General features: G+C 47.5%; 1 protein-coding gene across 19 annotated transcripts in view; it reads right to left on the bottom strand.

Moving 5' to 3' along the window:
* Positions 1-21,855, bottom strand: part of CELF2 (CUGBP Elav-like family member 2) — an 884,302-nt gene that overhangs the window by 11,516 nt on the left and 850,931 nt on the right. For 9 of the 19 annotated variants that reach the window (XM_027560192.1, XM_027560184.1, XM_027560189.1 and 6 more), the window contains 2 exons: positions 9,766-9,897; positions 4,721-4,918 (listed from right to left, as the gene is read on the bottom strand). In XM_027560192.1, coding sequence (XP_027415993.1) covers positions 4,721-4,918; positions 9,766-9,897 — 330 coding nt within the window. Of the gene's footprint in view, positions 1-4,720; positions 4,919-5,328; positions 8,200-9,765; positions 9,898-21,855 lie in introns of those variants that run through there. The other 10 variants (XM_027560188.1, XM_027560191.1, XM_027560181.1 and 7 more) reach the window with 4 other exon arrangements.

Raw genomic sequence — 21,855 nt, 5'->3', positions numbered from 1 at the left:
ACTTTATTTCCATTCCATTCTCCCATCTCTAACTCCCCGCATAAGAAGTATCTGCAGCTTAGAGAAAGCAAAAAGGAGGGACTCCCAGTGACCTGATGCCACAGAGTCACCTTCTAATACGTAACAGGCAAGCATGCTTTCCAGGTCAGAGGGTGCTCAGGGGCATGGCAGATCCTTCTGCAGAGGTTCTGGGGAAGCCCCGCGCTGGACACCTCTGGGATGTTCTGGGCATGGTGTCTGGGAAGAGGGGAGCTCATCCAGCTGGTGAAGTGGCCAAGCCACTGGTTCCTGGGACCTGAACTGACCTTCATGGGAGAAGAGCCAGGACTGCCTGTGCCCCTGGGAAGCCCCAGGGGACAAGGTGCAGTGGGTCCCCAGGGGCTGTGGGGAGTACATCTATCTGAATGGGTTGAAGAAAAATAAAACTGGGGTAAAAAGAACTTTGTAAAAATATAAAGGATAAACATCTTTGCAAAGAAAACTCAAAACAAGTTTCTTTCCACACACACAATCATAGAAGAAAAAAGTATTGTAATGTAGGGAACTTTTCACAAGGAGAGATCTTCTTGGAACAAATTTCTGAAGCCACAGAGATGAAGCATTTCCTTTTATTTATGTGTTAATGAGGCTACTTTAATTTTCTGTGTTGCTCACAATTTCCAAGGGCATAGCCAGTGCAAGAGATGCACTTTGTATTTAAAGGGACACAATTACAGGGTTTAGGTCCCCAGATGTTTCCTGGTTAAAAAAAAAAAAAAAAAAAACTAAAAGAAGTCAACACGCAAAACATGCAGAACCAGAAGCCGGGAGATGGATGTTCTCAGAGCCACCAGGCAGCGTGCAGCAGGGGGCCTGGCACTGCCCAAACTGGCCGTGCTTCGGAATAAAAGTCCAGATGAACAGTGAGAATTAATGGGACCCAATCTGAATTGCGAAGTCATCTCATCTCCTCAAGCCCAGGGAGAAAATGCAGTTTTAACGCACTATGACAGATTACTGGCTGCGCACGGCAGCCCTGGCCTTCTCGGATGCAGTGCCTTCTGAATGTGTCTGGGCCAGACAGGGGACCAAGGACATAGGAAGAAAGTAAATAAGCCCAAGGAGGCTCTGTCTTCCCCCTCATCACCAAGAAATAACTTGGATTTTGCCAAAGTCGTTAACACAAAAATGAGAAAGAGGTGACTTGGTATGGAATATCTCTTTAACATTCAGTGAAGGCGGCTACTGCCAGAGATGCCAAGGGCAAAGAAACAATTTTTCGAGGGTTCACCCTCTGTATCTTCCTCCCATCTCCCTTCGGTAAGAAACCTGCTGATCAACCACGCACTCCTTGGACTTCCACTACACCTGACTGACTTGCCAGAGCATGTTGAATTGTGTCATTCATTGGTCCAGCTGCCTGGCACCCGAGTTCTTATTTCTCACAGGGCCCTAGGGCCCCTGATGCAGCAGGAAGCACTGGGGGTGCCAGCGTCTTGTTGGGATCTGGGGGCTGTGTGTGTGTGTGTGTGTGTGTGTGTCATGCCTCCTGCAAACTCAGGGAGAGGAAGGTGTGAAAGAGGTCAGAGGCTATTTAGGAATGGCAGGAAAGGTGATCAGGTTGCCTGAATTCAGATCTGTAGGGATGCCTAATGCTTCAAAGTCTTAGCTGGAGAAATATTAAAACCATTTCTTTACAGGGCCAGACTGGTTCACTTTCCTATGGGAAAATATATACTAGGGTACATGACTAAGTACATCAGGTTGACTGCGCTCTCTTGATTAGAGAACTAAGGAATAGGAAATCTAAAACCCTGTTTAGCAGTGGAATTCATCGTGGCATTTTTCTTTCCTTCTCAGTACTACTTGCCTTTTAAAGTATGTTTTAGTTAAGCTAATGTCGTGCTGTGCTTTGTCGCTCAGTTGTGTCTGACTCTGTGACCTCATGGGCTACAGCTCACCAGGCCCTTGTCCATGGGGAGTCTCAAGGCAAGAATACTGGAGTTTGTAGCCATGCCCTCCTCCTCAGGATCTTCCCAACCCAGGAATCGAATCCAGATCTCCCTCATTGCAGGTAGATTCTTTACTTCCACGGTAACAGATGAGGGTGGTAGGAAATAGCCTGTGAGATAACCATGTCTTCGGGAGATACCAGGAAAGCCAGTTCCCCCCGTGCATCTGAGTGCTGGTCACTTCCCCATCAGCCAGCAGGGATGGCCTTGGGGCAGACCGTGTAACCTGGATCCCATTAGGCACCAGCAGACTAGAAAGTTAGTGGCCACCAGGAAAAGATGGTTTAAATTTGTTGAGTACACGTTAACAGAGTGAGAAGATGATGATCAGAAGAGACATACGAAAACACGGGAGATTAAAAAAAGACCTGACCTGAATAATCCCGAAACAGCACCAACAAAGACTGAGGACTGAGCACTAACCCATGTTACTGGTAGCCTGCACACCTAAATATAAGTAATCTGGGGAGACAGTATTTATTCTGAATTACTTTACATTAATCCCAGAGGGTTAATTATTGCACAAGCAGTGCCTGAAACTCAAGGCACAGAAATTCAGGGCTCTGAGCTGGGGTGAAGCAACTTCGGGGCCCAGACTCTCCTAAGCCACTAACTTTCTAGTCTGCTGGTGCCTAATGGGATCCACGTTACACGGTTTGCCCCATGGCTGACGGGGAAGTGACCAGCACTCAGATGCACGGGGGGAACTGTCTTTCCTGGTGTCTCCCGAGGACATGGTTATCTCACAGGCTATTTCCTACCACCCTCATCTGTTACCGTGGAAGTCAGACCTCAGAAAGAGGGACTGCCACACAGGCTTTCCTTGGGGAAGCTGAGGTATTTATGGCACGGTGTTGGGGGCCAGAGTGAGGTACTCCGCCCATGACAAAGGTCATGAGGAAGGAGGCTCGACATACGCAAAGGCGGGATCGAGCCTCAGGAGTCCCCCTGGAACTCCTCGAGCATCTACCCCCATAACCAGAGCCTGCCTACTTTACTACTTTGTGCTCTTACCTACACCTCTGACTTTACGGGGGGCTGTCCCCCACGACCTCTTTCGGAGAAGGAGTTAACCTAGAGCTCCAGTCAATAAAAACTCTTGGGTGTGACAAGAGTGTTTTAACCTACAAACTCCTCTGAAGGTTCTCTAGCCTGCCTGACAGGCTCGTCGGGCCACATGTGATTGCTCACAGCCTCCCAATCGTGAGAGGCACGAGATGCTTTAAACCTTCTAAAAACAGGTTCCTTAGAAAAGTTAGAAAACTATTAGTATAAGTATAATGGGCTAATTAGAAAATGTGTTGGTGAAGGGTTTTTCATTTGTTGAGCCAATGTTTGTTGCTAAGTCTCCATATCCCCTGCCCTTATACACATTAATGAATATATAGAATTAACCTTTGATATTAATCACGTTAGACCTTAGGCTAAGTAAATTCTTTCCTTAACTAAAACCCACTACACCCTCACCCTGTAGGAATGTAACTTTACTTGGGTGGCGTCTGTTTTGAGAATAATCAGCCCTGGAGAAATAAGTGTCCTGATTGACTGACCGCTGTCACAAGGAGAGGGTCGTAAATTGTCAGCAGGCCCCCCTGGCCAGAAGATGATGTAACACCCCTAAGACCTCTGTATACATTTGTGTGAAGCACCTGACTGCACGGGGTCTCCACACACCTGGGAAAATGCAGCTGTCTGAACAGTCATGCGAGCTTTAAAATAAACTACAATAACATCATAACTGAGAGGAAAGAGAGTTGAGAGAAACTCAGATTTTCAAGTTCCTTCTATTTTGAATGCTGTTTACGGATAAACAGAAAAAACCCTTAAAAAAAACAAACAAAATGACACGATCTTTAGAGTTGTGTCCCTGTTACAGTTCCCAACTTGACAAAGTAAAACCATTCTACTTCTTATTGGAGACCGTGTTTAAAGTCAAAGTCTTCAGACAAAAACCAGTTTGGAACTATGGGTGAGGATAGAACGAAAAGGAATTTTAAAAATGTCTTCAACACTTTATCCTTGCTTCTTTTATGCAAAACAAGTCAGAAAGAGAATAAATATCTCAGTGCAGATTTTGCTTTACAAGCAACTTCAGTCAGGAAGAAGGAACCAAAAGGAGGAAAGAGAGAAACCCTCCCTATTTGGGCCAGTTCATTAACTGCTTTATAATTAGCCTTCATGTATTCTTAGCATTCACTTCCTGATGTTTATTTTGCCTTATTGGCAGAGAAGCAAGGCAATCAATCACTTATTTGCTTCCCCAGAAGACCCTGACTAAACAAAGACCGGGTCGATCCTAGGAGTGGATTTCGTCATTAACCTGGACAACATCGCCAACTGCAAGGCCAGCTTCCCCGTCACGCCCAGGGGGGTGTGGACCCTGCAAAAGCCGGTGAGCCCCCAGGACGCTGCACTGACGACTTGGGGTTCTTCTAACGAGGAGTCTACGTGGAGGGGAGAAAGGAGATGGCCCTTCTGATTCGGGAGAGGGGGCTCCTGGCAGCGGTTTGGCCGCAGCAGCTACCAGGTAACTGTGATATGGCACACAGAGGGTGGAGGTCCAAGACAGCTAGAAAACTGCAACAGAGTGTTCAGGCCTGTCGGATGTCTTAAACCGTGAGCAGGAGAAATGGAGAGGCCGCTCTTCTTAGGACAGCGGCTTATCACAACTTCCCTTGGGACTCTGCTCCGGGGCCGAACGCTGCCCGCGGGCCGGGTCGGGCACCCACCTTCCTTCTGGCTGCCGGCGGCGCTCTGCTGCTGCAGCAGGCTCTGGCTGTACAGCGTGGGCAGCGCCGCGGCCGCGTACTGCTGGATCCCTGAGTAGGCCTGGGTGAGGGCGTCCATGGTGCCCGCCGTGCCATTCGTCAAGCCCGTGGCGCCAAGTCCTCCATTCAGAGCCGCCATACCTGAGAGCATTTGAGCAACTTTACAAAAAACCCAACAATAGAGAAGAGAAACAGCACTTTTCATTAGTGCTTTCCAAAGGAAGTCAGAGAATCATTTGACACAAGTACGACAGCAAGTGCATGCAGCGAGCACACCAGTTACACCAACGTGAACTTAAAGACAAAACCATGAAGGAACAAGTCATAAATAATGGCAGACATACAGACAACCACCACAACCCCCTGAGCGATGGTGAGCCTCACTCACTAGGCCAGGGAGCGAATTCTCCGAGGCACTAGAGGTGGGCAGTTCATCTGAACTCCATGCAGGGTGCTACTGGCAAGACTGGGGCTCTCTGAAATAAGAGCCTTCTGCTTATAGCTTGGAAGCACATAAGAAAAAACATTAGTGGCAGAGGCCTGTGATCTGTACACTTAACTCTATTTACGGGGTCTTGAGGAGCCATGGGATGGCCCAGGGGTTGAGAAAGCAAAGGACAGGATGAACCTTCTCACCCTAAGCTTGCCTGATGTGGAAATGGCCGGGAAGATGAGCGCTGTACTCAGTGAATCGCCAGTTCCTTTGACTGGCTTCCTAAGCAGCTGAAGGATGCTGTTGGGGATGAGGACCTTAGGGAGAGTCTTGCTGATGAAGAATTAAGGTGCAGGAAAAAATGCAGCTCCCTCCCCTCATTGAGGAGGACTGAAGCCGCTTATTCAGTATGAAAGGCTAGAAAGGGGATGGGACCATTCTCTGAAGCAAACACACACACGCGCCCAAATACTAATTAGTGCCCATGGAACTGGGATTTCCATCAGAGAGAGCATTCCATGCCATGTTTTCCAGTTAACTGAAGTGACCCTGCGTCTGGAGCTGGATCTTGGCTATTAACCCATGTGAACTGGGTGGCGGCCAGCACACTTTTGATTTTTTTCCTTGTCTCCTGGCTGCTCTTTTGCTCTGTTATGGTTGCTGACTGTGTCACTTTTTCCTGAATACTGAGTAAAAACAAGTATACTTTAATAGAGTGTGAACTTTTCAATGAACTCAGGAAATGGAAGAGGTGACATCATAATTCCTTTGAGTTCCCTTTACGATGAAGACTTTTTTTTTTTTTTTGTAAAGATCTGTTTCTGCAAAGAACTCAGTGAAAACATTAATGAAAATCGAAGGAATTAGGGCTATTGATTAAGGATGTTAAAATAGCAAAGATGATTAACTGAAAAAAAACTGTAATAAGCAGTCTGGTGAGAATAGAGGACAGCAAAATAAGGATGCTTAGCTATCATACAGAGGAATCAGATATCAGAATCGCCTCAATATTTCCATGCATACTTTTGCTTGCCATCCACAGGACACAGGGGAGAGGGGACAGGTACTTACTCCATCATGCTCTGTTCTTCTGACACCTTCACCTCTTAGAAGATTACACACAAGACAGGAATGAGAGCATGGCTTAACCGTGGAGGAATCTCATGGTGCCTCAGGGCTGGCATTCTCCCTGGGGGGCTGAGGGGACAGTGCTGCCCCTGGGTGATGTTTGGGGTGAGGGTGGTGTGTCCAGGAGAGCCTGGGGGTCATGAGCATGGAAAGCCAACTTCCTGAAAAAGGAAGTGATTTCAAGCAGCTCTAGCTGATCCCAACTAAGCTCGGGAGGCGCTGGCCAGCAAAGGCCTGCTGACTCTGCTTCAGGTTTCTTTCCATGAAGGAATTTATTCTGACCGTTTCTGAGGTGTGTGTGCTAACGCCAAGGTGGAATGGGTAACTGATCACCAGGCAGAATTCAAAGAACCATCAGAGAAGGATTTCAACTTCTGAGAGTTATTCCTGTTGATGATTTAATGTTATTCTATATTAAATAATCATTATATGACATTAACACTTGTCAGTTCAGCTGCTGGTATTTGATTCCACCTAAGCACGTTGGACAACAGAAATAGAGGTTTGAAGGTTAATTGCATAAAATGCTTCCCCTTCAAAGAACAGGGCTTTCTTCAAAAAAGCCAAATGGATTGATCATTTCATCCCAGTTTAATCAAGATTCCCACAGGTGCTATTTGTGTGAGGAAGGCTGGAACAAAAGGACAGGTGTGGCAAGCTCAATGAGGGCGGGAAGGCCTCTGCAAATGGTCTAGCGATAAAGTTAGTGCACTTCCTAGTTGAGCTGTTAGTGACACCTGCCTCACATAATCCAGGAGGGAAAGCTCCTGTCAGTGAACTGCCCATGTTCCTTCCTTCTCATCTTGCCGTTCTGCTTTTAGCTTTAGAGTAGTGTCCTCCGGTTTAGTCCCTCCATCCATGCATGAACTTACACAGGAAGAACAAGGATATGGAGCTCAAATGGCGTAGCTGCTTGTTTACTAACCAAAACTTCTGTTTTGTGGGGAGATGAGGAACCCTCTGGGAGGGAAGGGGTAAAATTTGGGAATTAACTGGATCCATCTACCACCTACTTTGTCCCTCGCTCCTTTGTCTGTGGAAAAGAGTTGGTTCTACTCAGAACCCCAGAAACCTCTCCTTACGATGGCAGGGAATGGTTCTTAGGTGCAGTGGGGGAGCAAACGGTAATGACACGGAAACCGCTCTAGTGGCCTCTGCCCAGGTTCCCGTTTCTTGACTTCCTTTTCTGAGGACTGTCCAGTGGGACAGGTGGCATCACTGTCTGTGAAGGAACGGTCTGAAGGAGGACCCTCTACGTTAGGTTTTCTCTTGCTGTCTGAGAAGCAAGTATAAGCTCCAAGACAGTGTTGGGATTGTGAAATAGCTCTGATGGTAATTCACCCCAGCAGGCAGAATGTAGTTTTCTTTGTGCATGACTTTGGGTTTAAACATTTTCCTAGTTCATACTGTTTAGCAGAGGTTATTTGAGACTAGAAACAGTCTTAATTTCCCATGAACTATACACCTATGTTTATCCAGTGGCTAAGTATTTAAAAAACACAACAATAAGGCCGTTGTTCTTGCCAGAAGCAAAATTGAGTAACACAGACCCCACACAAGAACCAACCATGGTCTCTCTGCCATTCAACAGAGTCCCTCCCTAGCCGCTCACGGTAACAACGGGAAATCCCAGCAAAGGGCAACAGGACAGGCTGAGGAGGCGGACCACACGGACAGGACGACACACAGCAGTCAGAGCACGCGCTGAGGAGGACAGCCACTCCCACTGGCCTGGTACTGTGCAGACCCAGGACAGGCAGGCGGTCAAATCAAATTCCTTGTTTTAGGGGAACTAGGTCCTGGGGCTTAGAAGCAGCATGGAGGGGTGTGTGCAAACACTCGTCTGCAACCGAGGGGAAGGACAAGTGAGTTGGAGCGTCTGCAGAACAAGGTCAGAAACAGGAGTCAAGGCCATGAGGGCTGCTGGCAAGAGGGGCGCTGGAGGCAGCTTTAGTGGGGTGCAGTACTCTGCTGTCACCTGGTTACCACTGCATTTACTGTCTGCTCGCTAATCAAGAGCCATCCAGTCTGGAAAGAAAAAAAATCTTTTTCCTTTCCGCTTTCTTTGGCCTCTGGTCAGATAACACTCAGTCCAAGTTCCTGTTTGTTTTCCCCAGGGCATCTGCATGAAAGGATTCCATAAAACCCGAAACAATTCCCTACCTCTAAATGTGTGACTTGTATCTTCTAATCTGGGTGATAACAGCTAGTCTTCATTTGGGTGAGTTCTAGGTTCTTCTTTACAAAATAAATTACAAGGTATTCTTTTGGGATTTTAGGATATAGAATTATTCACGTTTTTGTTTTTTTCTTTTAAATAAACTGTACTTCTTGATCACCCTTTAAAAACTGTTCACTTAAACTGAATTGTGGCCAAGAATAAGGAAGCTTGTCAAAACTCTTTTTTTAATATTTAAAACTGGCAGAGGTTGGGTGGCCTGCTAGGTAAATGGGTCCCCAAGTCAGATCTCCTTAGGCTGTCGTGGGCCTACTGGGTGTGGCTGTTGTCAGGCACAGGGTGTGGGGACCGAGCTGCAAGAAAGGCAGACCCGGGGTCCCCTCTGTGGACTGAGGACCATTCCCTCTAGTGGAGGAGCCGAGGCTGAGCTCGAGCCTCAGCTGTGACTCATCTTCTGGTCAGGAGCCATTCTCCCCACAGATGTAAAGCACCGGAAGTGGGCAGGCTGTGTAGACAGAACTTGGAGTTCTTTGGTCAGTCTGTGTATTTCAGAGCTGAGGAATTCTGTAAACAATTTGCCTCACTCTGCTTCCACCTGCCGTAGGGGAATGGGGCCCTTCAGGAGACGCACTGCTGTAGGGTGACCCCGGCCGCCGGAGGCTTAAGAAAGACCCTAGACGTTGGCTCCAGGGGTGACTCCTCTCCACTCAGCCTTATTTCCTGCTTCCCAAGGCCTCTTCTCTCCTCCTCTATGACTGACATAAACCTCTGGATTTTAGACCTGGAGGGACTTTAGACCTTTAAGATCACCTGATCCAGAACGTCCCATTTTCAGATGGGACCCTGAAGTCCAGAAAGGGGGCAGTGACTGGCTCAGATTCCTGGGAGACTGAGAGCAGACTGGGAGCTGGCCCTGTGGTCCTGACCTCCAACTCATCGATTTCTCTTTTATAACTTATTCACAGCCTCTCAGAAGGGCACCAAACCAGAACCCACCCAGAGTCCCGGAAACCTGCGGCTACTGGTCAACCACAGACACCTGTGACCAAGTACACAACCTGCACCCTGAAGACTTTGGGTGGCGAGGGGGCTGTCTGTGGAGACACAGAGTGCACACAGGCAGCACGCCCGTCTAGGCGTGTGCTCCTGCCCCTCCTCCCAAGCTTTAGTTCTCCCTGTGATGCAGCCTTTGCAGGCTGTCTCTGGCTGAGCACTGTCTGTGGAGAATTTGGGGGAAGGCTGTCCACCAGAGCAGCAAATACTCACTGTTGATGGTACCTGCTAGTGCATTAATGTTATTCAGTCCGACAGTGGCTCCTGCCAGTCCTTGCAGAGTCCCGAGAGAGGTCAGAGAATTCATGGCTGCACCAGCAGTGGAGTTGGGGGTTGAAGCAGCCACTGTAAGACAAAAGGCAGACAAGGGAGTGGGGAGAGAAAGGCACCGTAAGTGAGAGCCCGCTGGCCCAGGACGCGGTCTGTCCCGTCCTAGCGGACACAGCTGGGGGCCTTCAGTCACGGGACGACCGGGAACCTCGCTTAGGCTTTAGTGTGAGAGACATGGCCTGGGCTTGTAGCAATTGTGACCGTGACATTTAGTGAAAAAAATCATCATGGCTCTGCTGTGCCAGCCAGCGAACATGCGCTCTGCTGGCTAGTGGGGGCCAAGCCATGAGAAGAGGGCCTTTCCTCCTGAGTGGTGGGTCCTTCATCAGCCCCACTTTAGGAACCTCTGAACAAATGACCAGCACAAAGTGGGGGAGGGGGAGTGAAATGGCAATTCTTGGCTTTCTTATTCTTTATGCTTCAGACATGGCATTTTCTCAATGAAGTTAAAAAAAAAAAAAAAGTCATACACATTCCTGGGTTTGACAGAAGACTTCAAGATCCAAGTAGTGGTGCTTATAGAAGGGGAGATAAAACAATTCCCCACCTTTAACTAACAGCTTCATTGGGATATAATTCATGTTATAAAAGTTACTCCTTGAAAGTATGCAATTCCCTGATCAATATGTTCATAGAGTTATACAACCAGCACCATAGTCTAATTTTGAGAAACCCATACTCATTAACACTCATTCTACATTCTCTCCCCTCTCCTTGGACACTGGCAAACTGATCTACTTTCTATCTCTGTGGATTTGCTTAGTCTGGGTATTTCATATAAATGGAATCATAAAATATGTCATCTTTTGTGACTGGCTTCTTTCACTGAGCAAAATGTTTTCAAGGTTCATCCATGTGGCAGCATGTGTCAGTACTCTATCCCTTTTTATTACTGAATAATAGTCCACTGTATGGAAACACTCCACTTTGTCCATTCATCAGCCGTGGACATGTTGATTGTTTCCACTCTGGGGCTGTTATGAGTAATGCTGCTGTGACCATCTGTACTCAAGCTTATGGGCAGACATATGTCTTCGGTTCTCTTGAATACGTAGCTAGGAGGGGGACTGCTGGTCATATGATAAAGCTCTGTTTTCCATTTTGAGGAAATGCTAAAATATTCTCCAAAGTGGCTGTCCTCCCTATTCATTTTTAAATAATTTTCATTAGTTATGAATGTTTTCCTGGGAAAAAGTCCTCAGATGTCCTCATACTGAAGACCATTCTGGAAGCTCTTCTCTGGTGTCACCTGAAATCATGTGAAAGCTCTTCAGGGCTTTACCTTTTCATTTTCTTTCCCCCAGGCCTTTACTACTGGCTGAGAATCAGAACATGCCCCAGGGATAGTTTTTCTCCCTTACTCGATGGCACATTAGTTTGGTAAGAGCTGTCACATGTAGGCTGATATCAGACTAAAATGCATTTCTCCATGGGAAATGCGGGGGGCTTCTGTTTCTAGTGGTTAGGTGGTCTAGGTACTAGAGAGACTCTCCCACTGAAACTAAAGTGCTCAATAAGGTATTTTAAAGGATGCTTTAAGTTGCATCAATAACTGACCATTTGGTAAGAGATACTCAGAATCAATGATATAAATGAAAGTGGGAACCAGGAAGATAAGCAGCACACTGAAGGTAGCGTTTGCCTTAAGGCTATTTGGTGAGCTAGACGAACTTAAGCTCCAGTTCCCAAAGCCTTCCAGTGCATGACAGATATGAGAAGTCTAGGGTCCACCTGAGGTGAAGTGCTTAAGAAGAGACCCGCCCCCGCAGAAAGTCTGGAACCCTTGAAGGCTACACAAGCAGTGTAAGCACGAACAAGACACACTTCCTGCTTCAGAAACTGTAAGGACAACTGCCTGTATCAAAACAGTGCTGAGCAGGGGGAGGGGATTCCCTCTGATAGTATATAATAAACTAGCCCTCACATAAGTCTGCAGAACAACTTTCTTTTATCTGACTGGTCAAAACCCATCCAACCATCAATTTAAAGTGGTCCCTAGCTTGTACTCTCTTCTAGCACCTTGTAGAATCAACTGTAAGTCAACCTTGAAAGGGCCCATTTTCAACAAAGAACTCTCAGAAATAAGGCTCCAAGACAGTTAAGCTCACAATTAAAAAAAAATAAATACAAGTAAACCAAGTACCAAGAGTAAGAATCAGCAGAGACAGAGTTAGACCCTATATTTAGATCGACCAAAACTTCAGATACTGGAATTACTGGTGCGCAATAGAAAGGAAGTGTATTTAACATGTCTGCACAATATGAAAGGGTGAAAAATGAAAAAAAAAATGAGGCTACAGCTATAAATTACACACCATCACCATTTCATTGCCCTCTTTAAAAAAACCAGAAAACTGGAAGCAAGTGGGGTGCAGTTAAGACTGAGAGCTTTACAGCAATTATTTATAACAGTGAAGATACGGAAACAACCCAGTGCCCACTGACAGATGAATGGAGAGAGGAGACATGCTGTGTGTGTGTGTACATGCGTATACATACAAATATATATATAAAATGGAGTACTGTTCAGCCATAAAAAGAATGAAACAGTACCATCTGCAGCAACATGAATGGACCTACAGACTGTCATATTCAGTGAACTAAGTTGGGCAGAGGAAGGCAAATACATATCACCTATATGTGGGATCTAAAAAAAACCACACAAATGAATTTATTTATTAAAAAATAGAGCCACAGACATAGAAAACAAGTTTAGGTTACCAAAGGGGGAAAGTGGTGCAGGGATAAATTAGGATTTGGGGGTTAACATACATACACTGATATATGTAAAATAGATAATCAGTAGGAAAATTCTGAAAGAGATGGGAATACCATCTGACATGCCTCTTGAGAAACCTATATGCAGGTCAGGAAGCAACAGTTAGAACTGGACATGGAGCAACAGACTGGTTCCAAATAGGAAAAGGAGTATGTCAAGGCTGTATATTGTCACCCTGCTTATTTAACTTCTATGCAGAGTACATCATGAGAAACACTGGGCTGGAAGAAGCACAAGCTGGAATCAAGATTGCTGGGAGAAATATCAATAACCTCAGATAGGCAGATGACACCACCCTTATGGCAGAAAGTGAAGAGGAACTCAAAAGCCTCTTGATGAAAGTGAAAGTGGAGAGTGAAAAAGTTGGCTTAAAGCTCAACATTGAGAAAACGAAGATCATGGCATCTGGTCCCATCACTTCATGGGAAATAGATGGGGAAACAGTGGAAACAGTGTCAGACTTTAATTTTTGGGGCTCCAAAATCACTGCAGATGGTGATTGCAGCCATGAAGTTAAAAGATGCTTACTCCTTGGAAGGAAAGTTATGACCAACCTAGGTAGCATATTCTAGATAGCAGAGACATTATTTTGCCAACAAAGGTCCATCTAGTCAAGGCTATGGTTTTTCCAGTGGTCATGTATGGATATGAGAGTTGGACTGTGAAGAAAGCTGAGCGCCAAAGAATTGATGCTCTTGAACTGTGGTGTTGGAGAAGACTCTTGAGAGTCCCTTGGACTGCAAGGAGATCCAACCAGTCCATTCTAAAGGAGATCAGTCCTGGGTGTTCTTTGGAAGGAATGATGCTAAAGCTGAAACTCCAGTACTTTGGCCAGCTCATGCAAAGAGTTGACTCATTGGAAAAGACTCTGATGCTGGGAGGGATTGGGGGCAGGAGGAGAAGGGGACGACAGAGGATGAGATGGCTGGATGGCATCACTGACTCCATGGACGTGAGTCTGAGTGAACTCCGGGAGTTGGTGATGGACAGGGAGGCCTGGCGTGCTGCAATTCATGGGGTCGCAAAGGGTCGGACATGACTGAGCGACTGAACTGAACTGAACTGAAGGACCTACTGTAGAGCACAGGGAACTCTACTCAATACTCTCTAATAACCTATATGAGAAAAGAATCTGAAAAAGAATGGACGTATGTATAACTGAATCACTCTGCTGTATATCTGAAACTAACACAACACTGTAAATCAGCTATATGCCAATATAAAACAAAAATTAAAAAAACATATGCAAGTTGGAGGTCTCTATTTTGCTTTTCTATTTATTTAAAACCCCAGAAGACTGGCTGTAGTGCACTGTGGTCTTGTGCCCCCTTGTTGTGCTGCTCTCGGGTAGTCCAAGTAGACAGATGGGGAGAGGAACCAGACATGAGATTAACGGAGCTGAACAACTTGCCTTAACGTGAGAAGACTCCGTGTGCGCCAGTGCTTTGGACAATACTCTGAAAATTTACCCCAGTTTAAGTCTAAATTGGAAAAGATATCTCAGTTGTGTATCTGGCTGCCTTTAAGAACCTTCTGGGTTCTAGCAAATAATCTCTTTAAAGCAAAAGGAAAACTTAAATTTGTCACACAACCAGTCTCAATCAAGTACTTCAAATATTCAGGAGAAACACAACAGAGAAGCCCCTCTACACAAAACAAAGAGATGTACTAAATGCCATCGACATGCCTGTTTTCCTTATTTCTGTGCTGGCAGCCTGGCAGGAGGCTGCCTGCGTTCTGCCCACCTAAAATTAAAATTCCCTTCTGTCTCCACTAAGAACCGTATCCTCTGCTTTCTCAATTAAACTGTTTACAAGGTGGCACAGGAGCGTTTCAAGAGAAGGTGGTAAATGTTGGTTCATCTTTGCCCACGGCATCTCTTTTAGTCAAAGGATGCTCCATGCAGGGGATAGGCTGTACCTCAAAGCCAGAGGAGTGTGGGGTGCAGGGGGGAATGGGGGGCAGAGCTGCCTCACTTTCCACGCAGTGATGGACCGACCTGGTCACACGCCATGTTTCATGCCTGCAGTACCGCCGGCTCTCAACCACCAAGCAGGCCAAAGAGGTGTTGAGCATGGCCAGCCAGCAGGTGAAACAGCCACGTGACCCATCAGAGCCATGTGTATGTGACCCCACATGGCAACTCGGTTCCGGGACTTCTGAAGACAAGCTGGGAGGGGTGAGGGTGCTGGAGAGGGAGGGGGACCGGGGCCAGGTCAGGAGCAGAGAGGGCCCCTGATGCAGTTTCTGCGGAAGGAACCAGAGTCCCCTGAGGTTTCTGAGGCTACACGCTGGCGCAGCCCCTGGAAAGGCCTGAGCCAGTCCTGACGGCCTCGTCCCCCTTTCCCTGGACTGTGAGCAGGGACACAGAGGAGGTGCGGCTTCCTTCTTATTCTCTGCACGAGGCGGGGTGACAAGCAGTCTGGCGGGAGGCCCACTGCTCAAAGGACAGAATGCGGCTCTTCCCCCTTTCACAGATTTCATATCCAGCCAGAGAAGTAGGAAAGTGGCCATTTGGGGCACCAGCCTCTGACACTGACCACGTCTGCACCATCCTTCCTAAATGAAGGGGAACCTTCTCTCCTTCGTTTTATGGGCGCCCTGGCAAGTCCTGTCTCCAGTACTTGGTCCCAGAGATGATCATGCTTCCTAGGAACCCAGTGCCTCCATCTCCACCTGTGAACCCTCTCCCTACTTTTCCTGGACTGCAAGATTTTTTTAACTTTCAATTTTGTATTGGGGTATAGCCAATTAGCAAACAATGCTGTGAAGAGAGAAGGGGCTCAAGTGTACATACACATATACATGTATCCATTCTCTCTACAAACCCCTGCCCATCCAGGCTGCCACATAACATTGGGCAGAGTTCCACGGTGGACCACAAGAGTTTTAAAAAGCTACAATGAAACGACATCAACAGAAGACACCAAGAATCTGCCTTCAGCATATGTGCAAGACACTGAAAGCACAGTAGCTTTGTGGTTTAGGAAACACAACAACTGCAAACAGAAGAGAACACTGTCTGCACTGACCAGACGCACTCAGGACAGCCGAGCCTGCAGGCACTGCTCTGCGTCACACAGCGCTGATGCTCCCAAGGGGGCACTGACCAGACGCACTCAGGACAGCGGAGCCTGCAGTCACTGCTCTGCGTCACACAGCGCTGATGCTCCCAAGGGGGCCGAGTGGTGAAGCGGCGACAAGGGCGCCTCTGTCGTTAGCTCACCACAACCCGAGGGGGAGCCCGGCACCTCCTCTCCCGCGGGGCCTAGTTACTCCACAATAACCACACCTCTTACTTCCATTTCTTCCCTAAAAGGATTTTTCAGGGGGAGGGATGGGGAGAGGAGAGATGACAGGGTGGGAGGAGGCTGTTTGCCTTAGAAAAGGACATTGAAAGCTGCTGCGGTGTTCTGATCTCAGTGCCCAGCCATCTGTAATGCGCATGCCCATTACCCCACAAACACCCGCATCATCTTCTTCCTTCACTAACCCGCTTCCAACTCACAGGGAGCTCAGTCAGCAACCTGGCTTGTGCCACGCTGGGACAGACAAGTTCTGCAGATGGGCCAGAGGAAGCCTCCACGTCTGCAGGGCTGGCTAGAAGAAGTCCCTTGCAGGGACTCTGAGCCCCTTTTGAGGCATTACTCTACGACAGGGGACGTCTCCAAAGATGAGAGAGTGGTATGGGAATGGACGTGGGCAGTATCATCCCCTCTGTGCCCACAAAGGTCCCACCGTTTTCCTCGCTTTAGTTTCATCTCCAGTGCTCCCTGGGGCCGTCACTGGGGGGCGCTATTAAGAAAGCATGTACTCCAGGGCTGCCAGCCAGCTGCGCACCTCCTCACCTCAGCTCGTCTCCAGGGTCCTCCCCCGTCCGTAAAGAGGGACACGAGAGTGACGGTGTCATTTGGGGCCATAAACTTAAACAGTTTTATATAAACTCCAGTCTACCTGGATCAAACAAGAATGGAGCAAAGGACAGGACAGATTGGACCTGCTTTCTTATCTAGTGATATTTTGCTTATGAATCACCAAACTAAAACCACACCCTTCCTGTAGCTGGCCTCAGGTATTTGCCTTTTTTTTTTTTTTTAACAGATGGTCATGGACACAGCTTGAAAAAAATTCATGGTGATTTCAACCTGAAATATAATTCTAGGTGCCCAGGAGCTCCTGCTTTTGAACGTTTCCTGGGGCGGCAGGAGCGGTGACCCCTCAGCTGCGGTTAACAGCCTGTGTTTCCTCCGCAGGTCACTTGACCTTGCAGGCTTCCGTTTCCTCGTGTGGATCACAGAGGGAGGCACCTTCATGAATGAATGATCTTAAAGATTCCAGGTACTTATGAAACGGGTCAGATTACTGTTTGACCAGGCTCTAGAGAGGAAACATGAGGAACACAGATTTCTGTAGAAAGCAAGTCCCTGGGAGGGTCCTGGAAGACCTGTCTGGATGCTGGTCTTAGGACGTCCTGGAAAGAGGCAGCTTTCCCTGAGGATAATAGGAGCACACGGCTGGCGAGAGGCTACCCGGCAGAGTCCAAGGTCTGAGATGCTGTGAACCACCCGTCAGCTACTTGCATGGTTTCCTTGGGAAATGACTGACCACAGAGCACATGCTCAGTATACTGCCTGAAAAAAAGCCACCACTCACCAAGGGCTTTACCCTCAGTGACGACAGCTATAAGGAAATGGGTCCGGTCAAAGTTACCATGCTCTCTTTACTCCCACGGTGGCCATTCTGTCTTTGATAAGCAAGGTGTGTTGATTCTGTGACCTCAAATCAAGTTTGAAGTTCACAGCCAACTTCTTCAGTGAAGTCCCAGAGTAGAAAGAAGGAAGGAAAGGCTCTACTCCCTGCATTTATAGTCTAATATTTTTAGGAACAGTGGGGAGGTATTTGCTTTCCAAAGTCAAATGTTCAGAGAAAAAAATATCACTGGGGCTTATTCCAGGTTTAACCAATTTCTTATTGTTCAGAGGAGCAGAATTTAGTGTCATTGCAAAATAATCATCTTCCCCATATGATACTTTAATGCTGTCTTAAAAAGCAATAGCATACATTATATACACATTCCCTCGATAATTCAGTAAATGTAGAAATGGACAATTCGATTTCACAGTGGAGAAACTAAACAAAGATGAAATGACTTGCTCTAAGTCACAGCCTTCCAGCTCTTGGTCAGGATGGCCACGTATTCTAAATGGAAGTGAAACTGTAGTTCCTCTATCGCATTCTTTTAACAATTTTTTTAAACCTCTGCACCGGGCATGAATTTTTTATGGTTTCTAGCCCTAGACATGTACATTCTTGTCTTGCGTGTGTTGTGAATACCTTTCTGTCTCAAATCCTTCACAGCCTCCCCAGTCCTGTGGCTCTCAGTGGTGGAGGTGTTCCCTCTCTTCAGGGCGCCCAGTCCACTCACTGAGCATCCTCTCTGCTCTGTGCCCTGTCCTGTATATGAGTGTCTAACCCAGTGCTAGACGACAGCTCTGAAGGTGGGATGGGGATGGGGCCTCACACAAGCCGCTGTTTCAGGCACAAGAGAGGAGGGTTTGAGTCCTTCCCCCTTCAGTCCATCAGTTTTTGCCTCTCTTTGGCTTCTCATCACCTCTGTTCCACCTCCTCTTAAGTCTAGAAATATGTCTTTCTCCATCGTAAAATTTCTCCTTCTATTGACCCTTCTAGACTTAAAAAAAAATCACTACACTGCAGGAAGATGTCATCTATAAACACACAGCTCCTGGCTCCAGTCTCACGCCCCCTCTCACGGCCTCCAGGACTGTGACATCCCTTCCACTATCACAGTGAACCAACCACTCGGGGTGGGAGGTGAACTGCCCGACCGTGGCCAAACTCAAACACCTCTTCTCTGCCCTCATCTCGATCTCCTTCCTGCTTGAAACTCCCACGCTTGGTTCCCTGAAACCATGCTTCCTCAGGGCTCCCTTCCCACCACATGGCTCCTCCCCTCTGCCCCGCAAACACAGGCGAGGGTCAGGGCTTCACCCCCCAGCCTGCTGCTCTGCTGTGCTTCTGGCTCGATGGTCCCCCTCAAGACCACACTGACACCTGCCCACCTCTGCAGCTGCTCTGGGACAAGCTCAAGGGTCAGGGACCCTGCCTGCGGGATGTATTTACACGACACACCAGTTCACGCGTGCCATTGCTCAGCGTGCTTGAGTACGGAGCACCTTCCGCCGCAAGCTCCGCCTGCTCCCGACCGCCCTCTCTGCTGATGAGGATGCTGCGTTGGGGTCCCCATACTCGGCACACTTCCGTCCGCACCTCTTTCCCTCTGCTCCCTCACATCCAGTCAGCACCCAAGCCTCGCTGACACCCCTGCACTCAGAGTCCTCACCTGGCTCTTTACCGCCTGCAAGAGGAAGTCCCAGCTTCTCAGCCACGGCTTCCAGGGCTCTCCCTCTCTCCCTGGTTCCTATTTCCCGTCTATCTCACGCTGGTGAAAAGGGAGATGGATTTCCATTTGCTGACAGAATGCCTTTTCTGTATTTTCTCACACCTGACACATCTGATAAATTTTCCATTTCTACCTCAGAAAGCTTAACTCATCTTAAAGTTCTGGCTCCAGTGCTGACTCTCCTGTTAAAAGTCACCCATTAAGACAGGATCTTTCCCGTCACTCACACGGTGGACCTTATCTGATTCCCGCTCTTCCACCGGAAGAATCCAAGTTGGGGCATCCTGCTTGTTTTGTGCATGTGGCCACTGCATCCAGTTTATGGGACTAAGCCACCTACGAAAGTAGCATTTATATTTTGCTGCTTTTAAGTCTTAAAGCACAGACCTTAGGTCATAAACTTCTGAGAAGTTGTGACTAAAAGTGTTGTTGCTTTTTCATTTAATACAAAACACAGGCAATCCATACACGCTTTTACCAGTGGCAGTGGTGATACCAAGGTTATGTCAGACAGTGGGAGAGAGAGTCTGGGGTCGGGTGGGGGGAAGGGTCTCACCGAGTGCTTGTGTTGTGCAGCAGACATGCCTCTGAGCTCACACACGCCTCACAAGGGCCCCACACACGATGCCTGGGACCGTGCAAGGCAACGTTTATACTGAATCATGGACACAGCATGGTCTCCAGAGCCTCTAAAGCAGGGAACGAAAGCCCCTATCTCAAATACTGAGAACGTGCACCCCAAACAAAGTAAGAGCAAGTCCTAAGCGAAGCCACAGCTCTATGAACGCACGACAGGGAGCGTCTGTGCACCCAGGGTCAGACTTGCAGAAAGTCAAGCTCTGCAGCAAAGGGGAGGACTGTATCTACTGCCAGCCCCTGGGCCGGGCAGCTTTCTAAGTGTTAGCTCAGCGCCATGAAGACACAGCGCAGGGAAAAGGGAACTTCACCCAGTGGGGTCGTGTGGGTGCTGGAGGAAAAGAGAGAGAAAATCGACTGGACACGGTGACCGATTAAGGACAGTGGACCACAGGCTGGCTGAGAAGGTCCCACAGGGGCCGAGGATGGGTCAGCGAGAGAAAGAGGATGTCTCCATGCGGCAAGAACAGGCTTGTGGAAGAGTGGCTGGCTTTAGTCTTCCCGAGGTTGTGGCATCACCACAGCAGCCTGAAGGATGCCCTCTCCCAGAGCCTGCTGTCTGTCTGTACTTCTCTCCTGTCCCTCCAGGCTTCACCGACTGTCCCTTGCATGCAATGGACCGGAGGGGTGGCGCAAGTCCAACCCCTTCTCATGGACTTGCCTGGCCAAGCTCTCAGAAGGCTCGGGAATTCAGGTTAAATCAACCTCTTCCAAACGAGGCGAGCTCTCGTGTGACACACGTGTGAGGACCCTTGGGGGAAGGAGAGGGGGAAGCCTCTCATGACACTGAAGGGCTCTGGGATGACTCGGAGGATGAGTTCTGAGTCCCCACCACTCAGCCAGCCTGGTAACGCTGGTGGATGACACACCACTCGCCAGCCCTTCTTACGTGAGGAGCCAGGGCAGGTCTGAATCTCATAGGAACATGAGATTCATTTCCCTCAAGGAGTCCGCAAGGAAGTGTCCCCCTGTCCCTGGGACGCAGTGTCTGTTGCGGCCTCTGAGGAGGAGGCCATGTCTCCAAGGTGGGAAAAAACGCTGCCTAGACTCCACAGAAAAAACTCAGGGGAAAGCCAACGGTGGGAACGGGAGAACATGCCCAACTATTTAAAAATGTGCTTTACCCTTGAAAGAAATGATCTGTTAGCCTGAAGTGTGCACTTGACTGAATGCACTTACAGAAAGATTAGAGAATTTTAAAACATATTTTTAAAAAAGAAAGTAGAAGGGCAGCAGGATGATGTACACAGACATGACGTTAGGCTTTGGACAGAAAACGCCAGAGAGATGCTCCCAAGTGGGAATGCTGACGCGTATGTCCACGCTCTCAGAACCGCAGGCCAAGGCAACAGACCCACAAGCCGGGCAGACATTAGTATCTTTAAGACCCAGCCACACACCTTACACTTTATCCCTTTCTACCAATACTGAGACTCATGTCTCAACAACAGGTTCGAAATGGGGTAAGAAGAAATGACCCAAGAATTAATTAAATACATAGAAGACCATAGTAAACAAAAGGGAAAATTATCATACCAAAATAAAAGACAAGAAACACGATTAAATCAGGCTTCAAAAGACCCATAAGAAATGCATAAAAGGCATAATAATGCATTTACCTGGTTTTTATTCTTTCCTGATTTTTAAATTTTACTCCTTACCATCTGATAACTGCATGAAACACTTATTCCAACCAAGGGCAACTGAGACTATTTTCATGTTTATTGCAAGGCCAGGAGTCAAAGAAACCTATATTTATTGCCTAAGGGGATCTTTTTTTTTTTTTTTTTTTTTTACAAAAAAATAATGCTTAATCTTTCATGTTTTAAAGCATAGACTGTTTAAAATCATTTGTAATAATGCTTAGGGAGTTTGTTCCTGGGTGTACAGAACTGAAATGATACATAACAATTGTTAAAAAATGAATAGTTTGCGGGTGCTGAGCTGTCCCTGTACTTCCGAGATGGATTTGTCTGAAGCACAAGAGATGTCTCAAGAACAGTTGAACCAAAACCTGGGCAGGCCGGTAGATGAAGCTCTGCTTTCCGTTTGAATGGACTGGCTGGTTATGCATGGTTCAACAGGAAGCACCCCCCCCTTTTTTTTTTTAATTATTAAAAAAAAAAAACAACAACAC

The sequence above is a fragment of the Bos indicus x Bos taurus genome, chromosome 13, assembly GCF_003369695.1.
Source record: "Bos indicus x Bos taurus breed Angus x Brahman F1 hybrid chromosome 13, Bos_hybrid_MaternalHap_v2.0, whole genome shotgun sequence".
Classification (NCBI taxonomy): domain Eukaryota; kingdom Metazoa; phylum Chordata; class Mammalia; order Artiodactyla; family Bovidae; genus Bos; species Bos indicus x Bos taurus.
Note: the sequence above shows the minus strand (reverse complement) of the source record. Positions and strands in the feature narration are given on the sequence as shown.